This window comes from Ixodes scapularis, unplaced genomic scaffold, assembly GCF_016920785.2.
Source record: "Ixodes scapularis isolate PalLabHiFi unplaced genomic scaffold, ASM1692078v2 PGA_scaffold3__209_contigs__length_174095766, whole genome shotgun sequence".
In the NCBI taxonomy this organism is placed as follows: Eukaryota; Metazoa; Arthropoda; class Arachnida; order Ixodida; family Ixodidae; genus Ixodes; species Ixodes scapularis.
In genome coordinates this window covers 123,470,417-123,492,389 of record NW_024609868.1, presented here as the reverse complement: position 1 = coordinate 123,492,389, position 21,973 = coordinate 123,470,417, and the positions used below count along the sequence as shown (strand labels likewise).

At 46.8% G+C, this 21,973-nt stretch overlaps 1 protein-coding gene and 2 long non-coding RNA genes across 3 annotated transcripts; 2 read left to right on the top strand and 1 right to left on the bottom strand.

The window, feature by feature from the left end:
• The first annotated feature begins 2,115 nt into the window (after positions 1–2,115).
• LOC120843626 lies at positions 2,116–8,191 on the top strand. The gene is made up of 11 exons (XM_040215048.3): positions 2,116–2,563; positions 4,061–4,317; positions 4,379–4,754; positions 5,319–5,492; positions 5,618–5,693; positions 6,378–6,488; positions 6,575–6,823; positions 6,881–7,052; positions 7,238–7,386; positions 7,467–7,688; positions 8,131–8,191. Exons 1-10 carry the CDS (start codon positions 2,255–2,257, stop codon positions 7,646–7,648), a joined length of 2,055 nt encoding a protein of 684 aa, XP_040070982.1. The 5' UTR covers positions 2,116–2,254; the 3' UTR covers positions 7,649–7,688; positions 8,131–8,191.
• Positions 8,192–11,600: 3,409 nt separating this feature from the next.
• LOC115329394 lies at positions 11,601–13,090 on the top strand. Its single transcript, XR_005716227.2, has 3 exons — positions 11,601–11,760; positions 11,828–11,919; positions 11,999–13,090. It is a non-coding gene; the product is annotated as an uncharacterized LOC115329394 (long non-coding RNA).
• A 1,475-nt stretch (positions 13,091–14,565) lies between these two features.
• On the bottom strand, positions 14,566–21,410 carry LOC115312060. Its single transcript, XR_005716226.3, has 3 exons — positions 21,355–21,410; positions 16,272–16,481; positions 14,566–14,884 (listed from the first exon to the last, which is right to left on the bottom strand). It is a non-coding gene; the product is annotated as an uncharacterized LOC115312060 (long non-coding RNA).
• Positions 21,411–21,973: the final 563 nt, after the last annotated feature.

Genomic DNA, 21,973 nt, shown 5'->3' with positions numbered 1-21,973 from the left:
ATACCAACCATTCCAACGTATAGGAATCGACTTTCTCGGTCCTTTTCCTCTGTCGACAAGCGGGAACAAGTGGATCATTGTAGCTATTGATCATTTAACACGCTATGCTGAGACAACTTCTGTACCCGCCGCCAAGGCCGATGAAGTTGCTAATTTTTTTTCTGCACTCCATTCTCTTGCGTCATGGAGCTCCCCAGTTTATAATTAGTGATCGTGGCGCTCCCTTTCTCTCTCAAGTCCTTGAAGACGTCTTTCGGCTTTCTTCCACAGTCCACAAAGTCACAAGCGCCTACCATCCCCAAACAAATGGACTGACCGAGCGCTTGAACCACACACTTGCCGACATGGTTTCAATGTATGTTGCTGACCATCATACCAACTGGGACATCATTCTTCCCTACGTAACATATGCATATAATACGGCACGGCAGTCTACAACCGGCTACTCTCCGTACTACCTCCTCTATGCGCGCGAACCCTTCACACCTCTTGATACCATTTTGCCCTACACACCTGACACCTTGGTTCAGCCGTCCGCAGCAGAGATCACATCCAGAGCAGAGGACGCTCGCCAACTCGCCCGCATGCACACCCAGGAATCGCAGCAGCACCAGAAGCTACGTTACGATGCATGTCATCTGCTTACCACCTACGACATCGGCGACGAAGTTCTCTTGTGGACTCCCTTGCGCGCACCCGGCAAGTCTCAAAAACTCCTCAAGCAATTCGTCGGCCCGTTCCGTGTCGTCCGTCAACTTTCTTTCAACAACTACGAAGTTGCGCCTGTTACCCCGCCCCTTGATCATCGTTCAAGATCTTGTGACGTGGTCCACATAAGCCGTATGAAACCTTACTATCGTCGTGATACGTAAGCCTCTCAAACGCACCAGATGGCCGGTGCCTGCACCGACGGGGCGAATATTGTTAGGAAGAAGAAGTGGTACCGCAGAGTGGCGCGCGCTCGACGAGCATTCAGAGAGCTCGGACTGTTCCCGGACGAATGTCACCCCTACTATCCATCCTGTATCTAATCATTCCTCATTAAATCACCCTATATTTGTAACCTAATAACATATATATATATATACGATACTCAGTTTTACATGGAAATACGCTTTATCTTAGAGGAGTAAAAAGTCCCATATCACATGTTTGAGTGTCTTTTTGTTCTTTTTATTAGGCCGTCAAGGACAAGGGAGCAGCCCTGGTCAACTGTTGAAGTTTTGTTGACCGCACAGCATGCCCATATGCCGTCCATCAAAAAATCAGAAGAGGACTACAAGAGGGTGCTCGTCGTGAAGCAGCAGGCAGTGATGTGCGCAGACGGCATAATTTGTCAGCTGGACAAACCCTACAGAGACCATGGGAATGTTTTTTTTTGTTTTGTTTTAATATTAGAATGCCTAAAATGATCACATTAAATCGTATTCAAGCTTTTGAACTGAGCGAAATACCTGTCCAACTAGGCTGAAAGGCATCTAGAAATATTTTAATAAAAAACGTTTACTAACAACTCCCATTTTACTTCTCAGATGTGCGTGTGAATATTGCATCTAACCAAATTACAGTGTTACTGTTGAATTCAGCACTGTAAAGGTAGCCTGTGTTGGGGGGCCTTCTATTGCAAGAAAAGACCGTAGCACAAGTGAGGCTGAAACTAGGCAGGAGCTTAAAGGTGCCCTCCGGAGCTTTCTGCGATCGTCTGTTTATGTTGTTATATTGCGTAGTAGGTGCAAGTTAATATGTATACAAAGTTTTAGAGTACAAAACCGTTTATTAAGTAAATGGCAGTAGAAATATATCGTTACTATTTTCTCTTGAAAGACAATCGCCCATTCCCTGGCCATCGCTAAAACTTGACCAATGGAAATGCTGCATCTCGCGGTGAATGCGAACGTTATTATTGCAATACTTTTTAAGCTTGTTGTAAATTAGAGTTTGAGAAAAACGTAAACTGATTGTGGTGCGGGAAACATAGTTTGCAATTATCGTTCCAAAGCCAGCGAACTATGTTTTCTCCCTGCAAGCTTGTTGCTAGGGGGTGATGCGTCGGCGCGTCGGGTCGTCTGCTTCCCGGGGCGTGTGCAAGCGTGCGTTTGCGAAACACGTGTTCCTTCTTCCCGTGGATCCCGACTCCGAAGCCAGCTTTGCGATCCTTCCACGTGAATGAGTCAAACTTTTCCTTGTCATCTGTGGAATGCGACTGCGTATTGCAGTAGTTTCTTTTATCCTTTGAGTGAGCGATTTCCCTGAAATGCCGAACGTTTGTTTCGTCAAGACGTGCCGCCATCAAACTGGGAAGAACGTTCGCAAGGGCTTGCGATTCTTCTCTTTGCCGGAGAAAGAACCACGAAGGACTGCGTGGTTACGCTGCGCCGGGCGAGGGCACGACATTGAGAACCTGCCTCTCATTCCCCGTTTTTGTGCCGAACATTTCGAGCCGACTGCTTTCCGAAAGGACGACCTGCGTCGTTCCCGTCTTCGATCAGATGCTGTGCCGACGCTTCTGCTTCCCGTCGCCGATGAGACCGACGATCCTCCCCCAAAGCGCCAAAAAGTCGTGGTGAGTTTTTCGATGGCTCAAATATTTTTGGGAGTGTCACGAACATGGCATTCTGCGTTGCGCAGTGCGGCTGCTTCTGGTATCTATATTCTGAACTAAGAACTGAGGAGGCATTTGTGTAACATGGGAATCCACATGGCATTCGTCAAGTCGATCAGTGGTGCCTAATGTTCCGGACTAGCGGTTCGAGAGCTTATCGCGCGAATGGTGCGGTGCATGGGGTTTTCATTTTCGGGTTTTATATTTTTCAAAAATCGGGGGGGAAAAAATCGGGCGCTATTTTTCCGGGCGATAATCGGGAAGAAATCGGGTTTTTCCAGAAACCATTCCGAAATTCGGATTTTTTTTCGGGATTTCTTTATCAATTACAAATACGTGCAATGTGTTATTTACATGAACAAAAGTAAACAAAATATATTATATAGGCATAGGATATGTTTCTACCTTCTGATCGGCTCTGAAGTGAATCTTTGCGGAGGTCACGCAAATCGAAGAAAATTGTAACCATCAACTGATGACCAAGGAATTAAACAGATCCAGAATGGTTCATATTTTCTATCAAGTCAGGTGATTTCAACACTGCTTTTCGGGGAGAAATCGGGTTTAACCCGACTTTCATCAGAACTATTCGGGGGAGAAAAATTAGGTATTATCGGGTTTTACCCGAAAACGAAGAACCCTATCAGCATGCACCATCTGCAGGATCGAACTCATTTGTAAAAAGAAAACACGAACAAATAAGATAAAAGGACAGAGTCATAAATCGCCTCTAATGGTACCACCATCACCACCCCCCTCTGCTATTGACCCACCCAAAGTCAATACATGTTTTCCCAGCTTGTTTACAGACAGGAACCCTTTCGTATCAGCTTAGCAAAGTTCCAAGTGTCCGTGACTACTAACAAGCAGGTTTTCTTTTATATCTACTCTTGTGAGCAAACTCAGTTTTTTTTTTTCTTCTCACAATCCTGCACCCACGATTACGTGCAAACCCGCGTTTGCAAATTTGTATGCACATAGCAAATGCACGCCATGATTTTGTTGCTTGGTGGCACTTCTGGACACTGAGAACTCATGGCAGTTGCTGTATGTTTCCCACTTGCGGCTATAAGTGCTCGTTGGTTGCATTTCCTTCAGTGGTTGGTAAATACATGTCAAGCTGCAGCTTTACGTATGTATGTAATGTGACATCATATCGCGACATGAACATTTATTGTTGCTGAGCTAGAGACTGAAAATATAGATGGCAATGTAAGTTATAAAAACAAATATAAAGAGTGAGGCATCCCTTAGATTTGTATTACAGTGAGAGCTTTGGTTGAGTGCATGAAATTCTAAGCTATGGAAAGGCTACAAAACAATTCATGGATGTTTGCCATCAGCTAAAAAACTAGGCATCAAGGATGTTTGCCGCGGTGACGGCATTGTGTGGAGTGCTCGAGTTGCACCCTTTAATTTTAAAAATATGAAATGTGTAATAAACAGTGCCCTTTGCAGACTCAGGCCTCGGCAACTGGACTGCCTGCACCCTGCGAGGCAGAAATGACCCTCAGGGACTGTACTGCTGAAACAAACATCCCTGCAGTGGTGCCACCTGTCCCTGTCGCAGACGTGCCTGCACAGTCGCATCCACCCGAGTCTGCCTTCTCCACTTGTAGCAGTGGGGTGCCATATGAATGCACATCTCCTGTTCCCAGCAACATGCCAGACTCTGACGCAACCTACTCTCCGTCTCACAGCGAGGATTACGAGAGGTAAGTTGTGCATATAAACACATAGAATCTGTAAAGAATGCTTCACATGATCCCATTTCAGAATCGAGCATGGTGCATCAGCTCCACCACCACCACCAGAAGAAGAGCGCCAGTTTCTGGTGTTCGAGAGCTGCCTAAGGGAGCTTTTCAAGACGTGCCAAGAGTGCTCAAGACTGTGCCAAACAACGATCGAAACTACCGGCACACTGATCACAGTCTACAGCATCTGCCCTGTGGAGCACGTGCGCACATGGAAAAGCCAGCCCATCGTCAACGGCAGACCAGCAGGGAACATACTGCTGACCAGCCACCTGGTCTTCTCTGGAGTGAAGATTGCCCCTACGCTGCGGATGCTACGCCATATGAACGTGCAGGTCATCTCCGACTCGAGCTTCTACGAGCATCGGAAGGCCTTCGCTCTACCTGCAATCCACAAGGTGAGCAATATTCCGGGACACTGCAACTGCATTTTTTTCCCATATACCCAATTTTCCAATGAGGTACAAAACTGGAGCCCCAGTCACACTTCGGTTAAATGAATAAATATCTTCTTGTAGTATGCCACTTCAATGGTATAGTGCTAAGAGATAAAATTTTATACATCATGTTACATATGTGCCATGGGCTACTAAATCCACGATACTTTAATTTATTTCTGCTATGTGTAGTATCCTGGGGCAGTTCCCTGTCTGGCATTGGGTTGAGTGAGTCAGGTTCCCCGTGAGAGTCAAGAGACAGAGGGTGGTTGTCAGAATGGAAAAGGGTAGGGCAGCTTCGAGGTAACGGGCGGCCTGCTGCCTCTTTTATGAAATACACAAACATAAAAACACAAATCACAACCTAGCACAATTTAAGTCACATTCAAACTCGCTGCATTGTGCTTTCCTTTTTCTTTCACTCAGTCATTCATTCTACAACACTACACTATGCATACATAAACAGATGGGACTATTGTAGTATGCTCCATGCCTTTCTAAAGCAATATTTATCTGCATGAACAGGTCTGGCTGCAAGAGCAACAAGAACTTCTCAACGAGTTGCAGAACAAAGAGGTGGACATCTCTGCTGACGGGAGATTTGACTCCCCTGGGTTCTGTGCCAAGTACCTGACGTACACAGTCCACGTCGAGCAAATCAACAAGATTCTACACTCTGTCCAGGTCCAGCTAAAAGAGGCAAGTAGTCGAATTTACGTGAACCAGTTGCAACAATCTCATAATCTTTCTCTTGTGTTATGTCATCAGTTACTTCACTGCTATGCACTATTTTGGTAAAATATTCATTTCACACCTTTTTTTAGTCTGAACAGGCCATGGCCAGTGTCAACATGGAGAAGGAGGGCCTCCTCAAGCAGCTGCAATTCTTCAAGGAGAAAGGTATGTTCATGCTTAGTTCATGTATATCACTACTCGGCGGCCTTTCAAGGGGTACTCAGCCGTTTTCTTCATAGTCCCCGATTTGCCTAAAAGCTTGCTAGACACACCAACAAACATCGCTGAACTAGTAACCCAAATATTTGGACGAAATAACTTTTTTTCGTGCAGTTACAGAATTTACAATTTTAGACCTCATCGTGTTTTTCAAAGTGAAAAGCTCTACGGGCAACATTGAAAAAGTGACGTCATGGTTGGGTAGGAGTTCACTCTTTAGGCTGTAGACTTTGTTCACATCTGATTACAAACAGTTTCATGGTGTCAAATGAATGTTTTGGAAGGTCGCTCCAGCTCCTGCGCAGCAGCACGATACAAATGCTCGGCATAGTTCATATTTAGACTGCCCGCCCAAACCGCAATCCAGCCCAACCGTGACGTCAGGGCAATGAAAAGCGCGGGTATATTCGAATCTTCGTTTTGGCGTCATTTTCATTTGCAGATTTCACAATAACTATTCTGAATTTCGCGATACTAAATAGCATACCGAAAAGAGTAACGGACGGCGATTTCGAATATATGGTTAGTTGGGGTTGCTCAAAATATCGCCGGAGTTCCCCTTTCAGGCACTCTGTTCAAATTGGCATAATCACTTATTCTTTTGCTATCTTCGGAAACCTAATGGTGCAGGTATCAAGATCCGATCGTTGGTGACTGACCGTCACCCTGCCACACGAAAGCACATGAAGACGCACGAACCCGGGATTGACCACTTCTTTGACATATGGCACATCTCCAAAAGTAAGCAATCCTAACAGGCCATTCGTGTAGCCTTTATTTTCCAGCGATCACGCTGCAGGTTTCCCTGACACGACTCTGAATTTTAGGTGTGAAAAAGAAGCTGACAGCAGCAAGCAAACGGGCTGGATGCCAAGACCTGCAAATCTGGATCCAGACAGCTACAAACCATATGTACTGGTCAGCAAGGGCTGCAGGAGGCGACGAGAAGCTGCTCATCGACATCTGGCTCAGCATGCACAACCATGTCATCAACAAACACTCGGGGCACGAAGGAACCTATGGAAGGTGCCTCCATGGTGACATGCCAGAGCCAACACGACCATGGATGGATCCCAGTATGTTTTTGTTCTTCCAAATGAAGGTGGTTTTTCTAAAACTTGTATCATCCTCAGACTCGCAGGCCTACAACCAATTCAAGAGCATCACTGGCAACAAACTGCTCCTGAAGGACCTTGCACAGATGTCTCCACATGGCCAGACATATGCTTTGGAGGCGTTCCACAGCGTCCTGATAGACTTCGCCCCGAAGTCCCAGGCTTTCAGCCCAGAAGGCATGCTTGCAAAGTAAGTCAACCAATTTACAATCACATTTCCTTTGTTTGGACACTTTCATCCAGTCCATTGGTTACAATGCGACAAACCTGACAGTCTCTTCCTAATGATCAGATAATGGAATTGGATTGATGCCAGAATAACCACTCTTTGTAAGTGGCACACTTTACCATCACTGAAATGTAACCATCTTGCAGGACTCGACTTGCAATCCTCCATTTCAACGAAAACTCAAACCGCTGCCAAGCCGTCACACGAGAGGGCAAGCCACGTTGGTCGGTCGTAACATCAAAAGCACGAAAGGGCCACCACACAGCACGACCAGAGATTACGGATCCCACTTACAGTGAGTATAACACTAACTGCAGTGTGAATGCCTTGTCCAGAGAGCCTAGGAATGTTATCATGCAAAGGTTTGAATTCTAGAGTATGTTGGAAAGCTCATCAAGGAGGCAATGGAGAGCAGCAAACAGTGGCGGTCCCTGGCTGCTGCATCGAGGGCCAACACCGTCATCTTCCCGGCACCGATGACTGCAGCCTACACAAGGCCTCCAAAAGAGGAACTCGTGGCAGCACGAATGTCCAGGTTCGGCCACAGTCCCCAGTAACGGCATCAAATCCCTGGTCGGGACTTCCATGCTGCCGCAGGTAAGCACACAGGACCTTGGTCCTAATCAGGGTGCAGGATAAGCAGGTGGGGAAACGGCCCATAGAAGCCTACCGCAGCGCCGTGACCGGATTGTGTACTCGTCTGCTTGCGGGTACCCCCGATTTGCAACAGATGGCGCTGCGGCGAGAGGAAAAAAATCGGAATCGGATTTGCATGGAACTTTATGGGAGAGTGCGCAAAATAAACAGAGAGCACGACAGTCTTTATTGAAAATCCACGAGAAACCATCTCCGTCAGTTTAGCCAGTCGCCCACCTGGAGTGAGAGTTTGCGGTGCTCCACATCGATGGCGCCACAGAAAAAAAGAAAACCGAGGGGTACACAATCCGGTCGCTCATTTGGCTCTCGTTTCCCCACCTGTCTATCTTACACCCTGGTCCTAATACAGCCTTGCATGGTAAGCAACCGCTTTGTTTTGCAGGACGTACGGCGAATGCAAGCAGACAGACCCAAGAGAAAACAGCCGAGCTGCAAAATGGTTCACCATTTTCCATTAGGACACCCTGACCGACAGTAAGGAGGAAGTTAGATCTGTCTGCAATCATTTTTCACAGAAATGCAGATCTCTCCTCATGAGAATGTTCCATTTTAGGGCCTAATCAAGCTGGTCATGGCATGCCTATCTCGAAACAGGGCAAGGAACTTTAGCCGGTGGCAATGTCGGAGTCACAGAAAAGTCACCAAACAGCGAGACTCAAGGCTACAGCTCAACTTGCGGTGAGGACGACACTAACTTCAGTGTGAACGCCCATCTAGCCCAACTTGGAATGTCTAGGAATGTAATTATTAGGGCTGGGCAATTGATCGATTAACCTTCCGATTAATCGATTAAGGGTTTAATCGCGACCAATTCTTTTAACCGGTTAATCGGTTTTTTAATCGGTACTCAAACAGAAGTCAATTGGACGTACGGATGGCTCTATCCTGGACGACCTGCCTGAACTAGGGGTGACTCATTAAAACGCTGCGTGGCGTGTATCCGGTCGTTCTGTCCCGAGCGGTTTTCCGTTCACAGCCAGGTGCTATGAGCAAGGTTCGATTCTAGCGCTCGCGAAGCGTCACGTGCTCGAGGATAGACATTACAGTTCTGCCGAAGCCAGACGAACAAGCCGGGCCCGTGATTGATTCCCGGGCGACCGCGAAACTTTACGTCTTGAGGATCTATTACACATCCTGCCCAGGAAAGACAAACAAGCAAAAAACAACCTGGGAAGCTAACAACGCCTTGGTTACTTGTTCCAGTATTCGGCCCGTAAAAATGGACCAGTACACGAGTATGAAAGGCAATCTCGCTGGAAAGTTTGGGTTTAAAGTAAACTCCAGTGGTGAAGTTTTTAACTCGAAGGAAGTCCACTGCATCATCTGCAAAAAGCCATTTTCGTACAGTGGAAGCGTAAGTTCGCTTCAGTATCACCTACGAGCGAAGCACCCATGTACGCCGCTGCGGCAAGGACGATCCGCCAAAACGCAGACAACAATCAACGCCTTCTCATCGAGGTTCTTTTCCCTGAAAAAAAGAAGAAAGCATCGCCCAAGCCCTGACTTCTTGTCTTCCTGCCGGAGAATCTGGACAAACTTCTTTCTCTTCGGAGCTGGAGCAAAAATATGTGAATCTGAATCGTTGAACTATATGTATCCTCAATTCTAAATGTCCTTTGCTCCGTGTAACAGAGGGTAAAATAAGTCTTCAAAGTCAAGACAAGTTGTTGCCCACTCCTTTTAATATAGTATTTATAAAAATCAACGCAACCGATTAATCGATTAATTAATCGATTAAAGGGTGGCGATTAATCGGGTTAAAATTTTTAATCGACGCCCAGCCCTAGTAATTATGCAACCGTCTGAATTGTCACTGTAGGTTGGAAAGTCTGTCAACGAGGCGGACAGCAGCAGGCAGCAAAGACCTGGTTGGATCTTTCATGCTGCCAGTGGTAAGCACACAGGAGCCTCGTCCTAATGAAAACTACCATGGTAGGCAATAACCGCTTTGTTTTGCAGAACATACGGCGAATGCAAGCAGACAGACCCAGGAGAAAACAGCCGAGCTGCAAAATGGATCATCGTTTTCCGTTAGGACACCCTGACCGACAGTAAGGAGGACATTAGATCTGTCCGCAATCATTTTTCACAGAAATACAGATCTCTCCTCATGAGAATGTTCCATTTTAGGGCCTAATCAAGCTGGTCATGGCATGCCTATCTCAAAAGAGGGCAAGTAACTTTAGCCGGTGGCAATGTCGAAGTCACAGAAAAGTCACAAAACAGCGAGATTCAAGGCTACAGCTCAACTTGCGGTGAGGACGACACTAACTTCAGTGTGAACGCCCATCTAGCCCAACTTGGAATGTCTAGGAATGTAATTATGCAACAGTCTGAATTTTCACTGTAGGTTGGAAAGTCTGTCAACGAGGCGGACAGCAGCAGGGAGCAAAGACCTGGTTGGATCTTTCATGCTGCCAGTGGTAAGCACACAGGAGCCTCGTCCTAATGAAAACTACCATGGTAGGCAATAACCGCTTTGTTTTGCAGAACGTACGGCGAATGCAAGCAGACAGACCCAAGAGAAAACAGCCGAGCTGCAAAATGGATCATCGTTTTCCGTTAGGACACCCTGACCGACAGTAAGGAGGACATTAGATCTGTCCGCAATCATTTTTCACAGAAATACAGATCTCTCCTCATGAGAATGTTCCATTTTAGGGCCTAATCAAGCTGGTCATGGCATGCCTATCTCAAAAGAGGGCAAGTAACTTTAGCCGGTGGCAATGTCGAAGTACAGAAAAGTCACAAAACAGCGAGATTCAAGGCTACAGCTCAACTTGCGGTGAGGACGACACTAACTTCAGTGTGAACGCCCATCTAGCCCAACTTGGAATGTCTAGGAATGTAATTATGCAACAGTCTGAATTTTCACTGTAGGTTGGAAAGTCTGTCAACGAGGCGGACAGCAGCAGGGAGCAAAGACCTGGTTGGATCTTTCATGCTGCCAGTGGTAAGCACACAGGAGCCTCGTCCTAATGAAAACTACCATGGTAGGCAATAACCGCTTTGTTTTGCAGAACGTACGGCGAATGCAAGCAGACAGACCCAAGAGAAAACAGCCGAGCTGCAAAATGGATCATCGTTTTCCGTTAGGACACCCTGACCGACAGTAAGGAGGACATTAGATATGTCTGCAATCATTTTTCACAGAAATACAGATCTCTCCTCATGAGAATGTTCCATTTTAGGGCCTAATCAAGCTGGTCATGGCATGCCTATCTCAAAAGAGGGCAAGTAACTTTAGCCGGTGGCAATGTCGAAGTACAGAAAAGTCACAAAACAGCGAGATTCAAGGCTACAGCTCAACTTGCGGTGAGGACGACACTAACTTCAGTGTGAACGCCCATCTAGCCCAACTTGGAATGTCTAGGAATGTAATTATGCAACAGTCTGAATTTTCACTGTAGGTTGGAAAGTCTGTCAACGAGGCGGACAGCAGCAGGGAGCAAAGACCTGGTTGGATCTTTCATGCTGCCAGTGGTAAGCACACAGGAGCCTCGTCCTAATGAAAACTACCATGGTAGGCAATAACCGCTTTGTTTTGCAGAACGTACGGCGAATGCAAGCAGACAGACCCAAGAGAAAACAGCCGAGCTGCAAAATGGATCATCGTTTTCCGTTAGGACACCCTGACCGACAGTAAGGAGGACATTAGATATGTCTGCAATCATTTTTCACAGAAATACAGATCTCTCCTCATGAGAATGTTCCATTTTAGGGCCTAATCAAGCTGGTCATGGCATGCCTATCTCAAAAGAGGGCAAGGAACTTTAGCCGGTGGCAATGTCGGACTCACAGAAAAGTCACCAAACAGCGAGACTCAAGGCTACAGCTCAACTTGCGGTGAGGACGACACTAACTTCAGTGTGAACGCCCATCTAGCCCAACTTGGAATGTCTAGGAATGTAATTATGCAAGTCTGAATTTTCACTGTTGGCTGGAAAGTCTGTCAACGAGGTGGACAGCAGCAGGAAGCAAAGACCTGGTTCTATCTTTCATGCTGCCAGTGGTAAGCACACAGGAGCCTCGTCCTAATGAAAACTACCATGGTAGGCAATAACCGCTTTGTTTTGCAGAACGTACGGCGAATGCAAGCAGACAGACCCAAGAGAAAACAGCCGAGCTGCAAAATAGATCATTGTTTTCCGTTAGGACACCCTGACCGACAGTAAGGAGGACATTAGATCTCTCTGCAATCATTTTTCACAGAAATGCAGATCTCCTCTATTGATAATGCTTGATTTTAGGGCCACGATCAAGCGTAATGGAGAGATGCAAGCATTGGCACCTGCCCTCTCAAGCCGGATTTTTCAAGCCCAGCATGGTGCACCTCTATTGTTGGCACATCAGTGCCAACAGTAGAGGCATTAGGAGATGAGGACAGGCCAGTGCTATAATTCTTCCCAGTCCATTAGCTGTAATTAGGGTTCTGCGTTCTCAGATAAACCTGATAAACTCCAAAAAACACTAGCCGTTAAAATTTTGCTGATTCAGATTCATTTGAAAAACTCAATTTTTCGGTCCCCCACCAGTCTTTATATTTCCCGGAATCTTCGAACAATTTTTGCAATTCTCCTCTTATTGCAGTGTCAACTTCCGTTGTCATGTAGCCCCTTATAATAAAAATGAGGTAGGCCCTCTACGACAGTAGATGAATACGGCGCTCTCATATGAAAATACTGCTTTACTAAATTCACAAAGTGCTGTTTTCTACCTTTCATTTGCCTCATCGAAAATGCCGAAAGACTCCGAACTTTGCGTACATAAATGGAAGCTCCAAATTGATGGTTCAAAAAAACAAAACAAAAAAAAACACCCTCTAATTTTGCTAAAAAAAAAATTAAATTCAAGAACGCAGGATCCTAGCTATAATTTGTGCAAGCTTTCAAGATCGAGGAAATCGGTGACCGTATTGTCATATTCATTGTGGGCACACCACAATGAAGGCGGATCAAGTGCTATTTTGAATAGCATGTAGTTCTGCACCAGAGATCCCATCCCCAGTTCACAAGCTTAGCCCATCGCAGCAGTTTTAGAAAATTGAAGTATTTTCGGAACCCAACCGACACTTTTCTGAAGACTGTAACACAATGCCTTATCCATCTTTCTTTTCATGTGCTGATGAGCGGACATGCTGTGGAGACTGCACCGAGGCGGGGCAGCCCGCCCGTGTTTCCAATAAATGGGGTTTTCATCCAGGAGGTAGGCTGGTAATGCAGCAATAACATAAGTGGGGTGGTTGCATATGACACTGGAAATATTAACAGAAGTTTTTTATGGCAATTTAAAAACAGTGCTGCATTTTCCAGTCTACACCACGGTTTTCCCCCCGTCTGCAACATTTGTCTTCTGTCATTATTGACCTGCTTGCAAATAAGTGAGGCACATTCGCTAACCTTACGATTGAAATAAACTGCATTAATTTTCCAACAACTTGACTTCTCGGTACCAGAACCTGGAAGGTGTAGAAATTTGCACGACCAAAAGGAAATAATTTCATAATTGAAAACAAGTGATGCCGATGGTAGTACTAATTTTGTGATCCCCTGGATGATTTCTGCATTGTGAGGTCAATACATGGGTCGATGTAACTAGAATACTGCACTATGCCTAACTAAAAACCCGACCGAAATTGTGCCATTTCCTCAAAGTATTTGCATGATGTGAGGGTATACTTGCCAATTATAACGACAATATAAACTAACAATCGTAGTATTCACTGAAATATATAAGCAGATCCTATTTACCACCGGGAGGAAAAATCCAGGGTAACTGGGCTGTGGAGGCATAGAATATTCCATGCAGGGGATCTATTGTGCATGCTCAAAAAGCATTCCACAGCCAAGTAAAAAAAGGATTTCGCAGAAGGCTTGGACTGGAAAAGTCTATACTAGAGCACATGTTGAGAGTACAGTAATGAAATGTAGGTTGGCAATGAATTCTAAATAAAAAAAGTAATACAATTTACAGCATGCCTATAGTCGGTGACAGGTCAAGAACGAAGTGGAAGCTCCTCCCACCTCTTTCCACTTTAGTAGAGCGAATGCTGGAGAGGAGGCGACCTCCTCTCCGTCGTTCGCTGCATTGAAGTGGACTATAGTCACCCAAGCAGAACGTCATTTGTTTGTCATGTTAGCCACGTCGTCATCCAGACCCTCGGAACAATCGACCACGTCCCTCTGAAAACTGCAGCAATCGCAATTCGCCTTTCTTCGCCTCATCGCACCGGCACGCTCAGACGGCTGATGTAGGGAAGCATCTTGTAGCTTCATGCAGTCAGATTTTTCCATGTTATATGCAGTTTTTCCATTTGAAAGAACAGATCCAGAAGAAAGTAGAAGTACACTGCACAACACTGTTAGTGCGAACATGACATCGGTGCTTTTTCTATCTTTACTTCAAAATGGTATTAGTGGGTGCCAAATTTTACTGCTTAGGTTAGTGTTCCAAATGAGCACTTCTCACGCCCTAGTAGTTTTGATGACAGCCTTTGGATTCTAGGAGGAAAATGAAGCAATCCGGTCGTGCGACTCAAATCAAATTTGGGGGTTTTACGTGCCAAACCAACGACGGGCATCTGGCACGCCCCAGCGGAGGACCGAGGATTAATTTCGACCACCTGGGGATCTTTTGACGTGCAATCGAAAGCTCGATTACCAAGCTGCCTTCTCCGCAATATACCTCCATCAGATTGCAGGCACCTCGGCCGGGATTCGAACCCGCCACATGGGGATCCGTAGGCCGGCACTCTCGCCTCGGAGCCACCGAGGCGGCTTCGTCGTGTGACTGAATGTGACGTAGGTGCACTGGCTTTGGTTTGACTACGATCATGTGATCATAGTTATGGTCACGTGATATCGTAGATAATAGGTCACGTGATTTAGAGGATTCCGTTCATGGCTACGAGCGACTTCACACACATGCAGGGAGGGTGAAGAGACAAGGGAAGGGGGTTGCGTGGTCTCTAGGTCAACGCAATTTATTCTGCATCCCTGTAGCCCGCATACACGTCAGCAGGGTACCTGCCCCTAATTGTCTTGACCACACAGGATGGCAGGGGCCGCCTATTCTTCTTTCCCAAGCGGCTCCACAGCCACAGGGCACACTGCCTGTAGGCTGCAAATCTGTAGTGCCTGGAACAATGACAGAGATTGGATGTAAGAAGCAAAGCCTATCACTCTGTTGGCAAATTCTACACTTGTTTTCATTTCTCTAGGCATGTAATCATACTCTGCTTTTCTGTTACGTCCACTCCAGCTATCACATAGCAGAATCCCTATTTGGCAGTCCATGTCGGATGGGCTAGACATGGAAGCCAAATTGAAGTGAACTGCTGTAGATTCATTCTAAATGCTCCAGAGTTTAAAAAAAAAAAAACTATAGGCCTTGGTTCTCCTAACGCACCTCCAACTCCAATCGACACAACAACCAGTTATACACCGGAATTAACAAGGAAGGAATATCTGTTGCGTGGTCATGATACATAAAATAAGTTCACAGGGTCCCAGTTCACAATTGTAGATAATATCTGTCATTGGTGTTGGTGACGAATATTGCATCGCTGTGTTTTGGGAAGGACACATGAAAATTATGTGCACTGGCCAGAGGGAATGGGAGCCATTCATCCAGAACAGTGGAAAGCTCCCCATATGATGTTGTTTAATTTGGGACAAAACAGTGCAGTTCGTAAGCCTGTAAAGCAGTGGTGTGCAAATATTGGTTTGAATCAAATAGTGCACTGTCGTTTCTAGCATCAACAGCGCAAAAAGAGCCGGTTGCATCGGCTTCCCTTTGCAGCGCAAAGGTTATGGCAAACATACTATTCAATTTGAACCAATATTCCCACACACCTACTGCAAAGGTTTCCTGCACACAAGTGCCAGGGAATGTGAACTCATCAGAGAACGTCCCAATTTAACATTGTCTAAAGTGCTGCTGGCACTGCCGAAGCTTGGCATTGGTACTGGTGATTAGGGATTTGAGAATAGCAGCCTGGCCATGAGTGTTCTATGAAGCTCGCACAGAACAGTTTTGGTGTAAACATACGAGCTGAAGTGCTCATGCAATACTGGAGTGGCTCCAGCAGTTGTGATTTCATGTCTCTCCGACACAATCCGTGTCAATATCCGAACATGTCATTCTGACAGCTTCCATTTGCCATGACAGCTGCTACCACCCCCATGTGTTTATTGGTCCTGAATACCTTAGGGCTCAGGGCACCGCAATCATTTGCTATTTGGTCATATACGCATCTGCAAGACACATATATCAACATTTTTTCCCGTTTTAGACTGCGATATGTCTTCCATTATGCTGTGTTGATTTAGAGGTGACACTACTATCATCAGAGTAGTGGGGATACATATGAGCACCCCCAGGCCTCCCCATTCTTGCACGAGAAACTTTGAATTTCAGTGTTTATTTCAATGAATAGTGTTGTTAGAAAAATATTTTAACGAAAAATGATGCGATACTGTTTGGTGACCTATTCCAATCTCGAATCCTTTCTGTCATACTCACCCATGTGGGCACTGCAACATCATCCGTTAAAAAAAAAGCATGGATCTCGACGACGACAGCCTGCTTCTGAATAAGCTGTCCAGACATGGCACTCCTAAAAAACTATCCCAGCATAGCGTGCAAAGAATGCCACACCAGCGGTGCAAGTGTTGCTGGCACCACAAGGAACATGTCGAGATGATCATCCACCGGCTTCAGGGTGTCTGGTATCTGCATCCAAAAATAGTGTAAATCAAGACCCAGACACCCAATAATTATCACCCCACCTTGAGATTTTGGCTTTTCAACTAGATCAGGGGATTAAGGGATCGAAGCTAGGAAGGATTGGAGGGCAGGACGCCTTGACATGTCTCTGACTGGGGTGTTTACTGCCCTATATACCTCCCATGGACCAAAAGCCGTCCCAAAGTGGCAACAAAATATGTTACGGGAGCCAAAGTGTCATGCTGTCAGATGCCGGCAAAGTTACGACAGAGAAAACGAGCAGATGCAAGTGTGGCTGTTGTGGCGTCCCCCCTTGTGACAATCAAGTGAGCACAAACTATTGTGCAGCTCTTGGCACAGCAAATTAGGCAGCTGCCATACGCACATGGACTCTTCTGGCACCGCCAAAATTCTTGACGTGGCAGATTTTTATAAAAAAAGTAAGCAAACGTAAAACAACGCATTGCAAGCGTCCCGGCTGGTGCCTTTGTTGCAATGATGTTCACATGCACGTAAGGGCAACTTCGGCAGGCTTGCAGTTACACGTGCTTCGTCGCGCGGGCGGAGACAACGGCTGTTCGACCGAAACCGAAACCATGCCACTCCGCGCTCCGTCGCCAACTGCATGGTTCCCAAAATAGTATGCAAAATGTAACTGTCCAGCATACGACAATAAACAGTCCAGCGACTTGTGCTTGCCAGGCCGGCAGGCGAGGTACAGGCTAAACACACAGAAAAAAAGAACCTGAGCGTATCGATGCAAGACACTGCGAATCAAGGTCAAAAAAGTTCTTGGAGCGCTTCGTGCAACGACTGAACTCGAGACAAACAAGCACGCTGTGCGGGTTCAGCGTGCAGACATTGCCTTCTTTGCTTTAGCTCACTTCTCTTCACCAACTTTCTTTTGCGGCAGATTTTTCACGTACCGGGGTCCCTCTCGAAAGAAAGCCCACCAGGAAAAACCTAAGTAATCAAAACTTTGCCAAGCAGTCATTGAGTTAGAGAGGGATTTTTATAGCAGCGTATGATTTAAACAAGAGCAGGAATGTCGATGCGTTTCAGTTTAGTAAGCGCCATATCTGCAGCGACGTGGGGACGGCAACACACGACGTCGCGCGAGCGCTTCAGCTCAAAAAGTAACTCCCGCCGCGCAAAAACGTGGTTTTGTCTCACAGCATGACGGCATGTTTGGCACCCGATACACTAACGTCTGAGAGTCCGCACACGCCCGTGTCTACCGCTAAAAAAAAAAAAAGACGCGAGACGAGATTCCTGAGACGACGAGTGCACGAAACGCGAGACGTGGGGAAAAATCATGCAAGACCAAATAGACGATTAATACAGGGTACTTTGTGTCGGGTGGCGTCTTGTGCGACCTAGCTTACGCATGCTCAATTACAGTTCTCAGTTTCGTTTCGTTTATGAAAGGCGACCGAAATTGCTTCTTTGGCGCAGGCTTGGCACGGATTAGCCATATTTCGGTGAAATGTAGCAGGATGTAGCAAAGTTAGCCCCTTGGTGCAGTTTGGCGCAATTGGCGCAGCAATCACATTCCTGCACTGTTTATAAGTGTGTCTCAGCCACGCCTGGACAGATGCCTCCGAGTCATCAATGTCCGCAAAGACATCCTCGCGTGGCTTTCTGAATACGGAGGGCATTATGCTCATTGACTGCATGTAACCGGCCACCACCATCAACATCGCCCCGTATGTGGCTACCCTCAGGTGATTGCGCGATTCACGAGAAGCTGCCAGGGAAAGGGGCGGCAGGTACGCTCTTGCAGCATGACAATGCCCATCCCTACATTCACCGTACTCCCTCAACCTAGCCCGCAGTGACCATCAGCCATTCAGCACCATGAAAAAAACCACCTATGAGGACCCTATTTCATGGACACTGGTGAACTCGAAGCGGCTGTCCAGGCGTGGGTGCGAAGCACTCCCAAAGAGTGGTCTCGGAACGGAAAGGCTGCCACACTACTAGAACCAGTGCGTTCGTCTCCAGGGGGACTACGTTGAGGAGGTCGACACACCTACCGACCCCTAAGTGGACAATATCTGCGGAAAAATAAATCGTAAATCAGTATGGTACGCCCCCCATATGGCTGCACTGCCTTGACAATTATAGTATGGGAAGGAGGAAATTTTTTTTTTTTTGAGTGCATGGCCTGCAGTGGCATAGCCAGAAATTTGTTTCAGGGGGGTGTTTTACATTGCTGGTGTGTGTGTGGGGGGGGGGGGGAGGGGGGATACTTTGCATCGCTGGGCGAATGGAAGGTTTCTAGTTCGCATTGCCATTGCATTGTAAACGGTGCACGAACCAGAGCAATGAGCCTTCAATGACTGCCTTTTTGTGTAGTTTCTTGACCAAAAAGCATGCAAACACCGTCTAAAGCCCCTTCTGACAATTTGGATACTGGAGTAAAGAATATGACTTTTGCCGATAGGGTTGGAATATAAGTCTCCACTTGCCTTCTAGAGGAAAGACGTAGTGGCATCCATGGACTCAACAGCAATCTGTGCCTATGTCATCGTTCTCAAGTTTTTGATTGTTTTGACCAGAGAACATTGCACTCGCTTGGGACACCCAAAAATTGAAAGGATGCATTATCGAAATGCTGAAAGAACAAACCGCCGAAATCTCTATTAGCCGAATCACCCGGTACCAGAGACCAAACAATTCCAAAATATTATGTTCAACACGAACCTACAGGGTTCTAGATTGAGAAAGTGGAAGAAACATTTGTTCTGCCAGAGGAATTCTTTGTTTGTTGAATATGATCTAATAGTTTGTGTGTATTTCCCAAAGAAAGCTAAGGATGTTGAGCTTGTCCCAGTTGCCCAAAGCGGCTGTCAGGCTCTCTTCTCGCATGCTTTGCTTCTTGTGTGGTAGATGGCGAGGTTCTAATCTGATTTCTGCCTCGATATCGTCTTCGAGCGCAGCTTGCACATTTTTCATGCTCCTAATTTTGCAGAAGACACTTCCATGATTCCAACACACTGGTGCAGCTAGCATCTGCCAATACCGTACCAAATATGGCGATCAGATATGTACGCATTCTCACCTTTCGGCGTTTTGCTGTTCGGCATTTTATTTTTCGACGTTTCAATGTTTGGCCTTTACATTTTGATTTTCGTCATTTTGATATCGGCCCCTGTTTTGATGGGCTTGAAGGTCACACGCAGAGACTAGACCAGGTAAAAAAACGAGGATGTCTGAGCTGAAGGTGCCAACTGTACTGTCGACGTTGACAGTGCACTTGAAGCAGTTGGTGTTTGTTTCTTCTCAAAAAGATTGCCCAGCATCAACTTAGCTGGCATAGCTAAGCTCATTTTTAAGATAGCAACAAGGCATTGGTGCATGCAAGATAAAGTAGGTGTATGCAGTTTTCTGAACTCTTAGCTCTGAGAAACAAAGTGACTGGAGCATCCTTCCCCAACACGGTTGCGAATTACTGCGTCAATATGATAACTTCGTGCTTATTTATTTGTTGCTTCAAAAGTGTTGTTCTGTAGCATAGTGCTGGTCCAGTCCATGAAGCTAGCAGGAAAGAATCTGGAAACAGTAATTCTTCGTTTTTCCGAACTTGGGAAAATGCAAAAGCTACGGCATCAGCAAGCCAATCGGGGCGTGTAAGAACAATGCATGTGACAACGTAATGTCTTCAAGTACTCCTCCTGTGGAATTTTGGCACGTGCTTAGCTCCGTCGCTCAGACTGGCCCACAAGGGCAGTAGCTTTCACCCTTTGTTGAGTTATGCTAAGACAGAAAAGCAAGGAAACTGCATGAGACGAATACAATCTCGGGAGTGAGTTAATCTTCGCCTCTCGTTGACAAAGTAGGACTTTCAAGCCTTTGCGGCCACCTGCTCTCTGCGAGCTTGTAGAGGGGCTTCAGGCGCTAATTCGGCTCTGTTCAGAGACACCATTTGAGCAAGCTGCAAGCCAGACTTGGGTTTCTGACACGGACTGCGTTATCTTTGTCGTTTGCGCCAAAGCCAAACGTGTGGGATATCCACTGCTCTCTTGAGAGACAGAGAAAGAGAGAGAGAGGGAACCTTTATTAGTTACACCATAGTCCGGTGCTTGATTGGGGCCACCAGTGCTCACCCGGTACAGCATGGACATGCTGTACCAGTAGGAGCAGTAGTGTATCAACGAGTTGAAGCTGGGGGGGGGGTGAGCCAGCCTGCCTAGTCAGAGGGTCGAGAAGGGTGAAAAAGAGGGAGGTAAGGGAGCATTGGGCATGGGGACAACGCCAAAGCATATGTACATCCAAGGTGTCGCCTTCTATTGCTCTCGACGAGACGAGGCCGTCTCGACTAGAGACGAGGCCATGTGACTGTCATATATTTCATAGTGCTATTGTTGCATAACATTGCATCTAAACAGAGCAAGAAAATGACATATCTAAACTGATAACCGTAAATGCAAGGAAAAATAGCTCTCCATGATCTGGCCTAACGGGAAGAAGTGTAACGCTCGAAAAGGGCGGTCTCGTCAGAACAGTTCGTTTAGAACATATAAGAATATGTGTAGTTTATAGTGGGACAGCAGTTGGAAGTGTCCGTGTTTCTGTATTGAACAAATGACTGGGTGGTAACTAGGCAGGCTGCTTCTCATTTAGTCTCTTGAAAGCCTCCCTGGAGCGCTATATTGCGCCTGGACAGTGGGGGTTATGATTAATTTCACTATCGGCAACACAAACAATTCATCGACCGCTTCCCAGGATGGTGCTAAACGTTCATCTAGCCTAACAACAAGTTATTACAAGTACGTATGTACGCTGTGAATCGGACAGTGAACGTAGTTGCCGAGGGCACGGTCCTCACCGAGACATGGTGAGTTTGCTCACGCGCAAAGCATGACATCGTACTCACTCGCTGGCACTTGCGCCCATCCCTTGCTGCCCGTAGTGCCGCATGTTGAGGTAGGCCAACCTCAACACCTCAGGGTTGAGGCACAGGGCCTCGAAGTCCGGGTGGCCCGTTACGCAGCCCTGCCGGCCCTGCTGCTTCCGTGCGACGGCCGGGTATTCGCGGCAGCAGACGCACTCGACGACGGTCTCCATCGGCGCGCAGGAACCACATAGACACCTTCGCAGAAAACACGCATCAATTACCCATTAAAGCGGGGTATAATGGAGCGCACCACGTACCAGTCCGTGTTCCCAAGCCGCCCGGTTCCATCGTGGGGTGCGTCTTCCAGCTCTTGCGGACTCGCTTCACCGCGGCGCGGCCGTTCGTCGTTGCCACAGTCGGTGCCCGCGGCGCTGCGTTCGTCGACGTCGCGCATCGGGGTCGAATCGTAGGATATGGCACCCATGTCAGCTGTCCGTTCCAGGATTTCGAGCTCTAGAGACGTTAGGTCCGAAAGGTCCATAGCGCGACCGTGGGATGCGACGAACGACGAATGCTGAGCACAAAGTCCGGGCAACTTTGGTCCGGGCCCCTTGACGACGGTCCGCGCGTTGGAGAGATTCCTCCGCGGGTCGGCGGT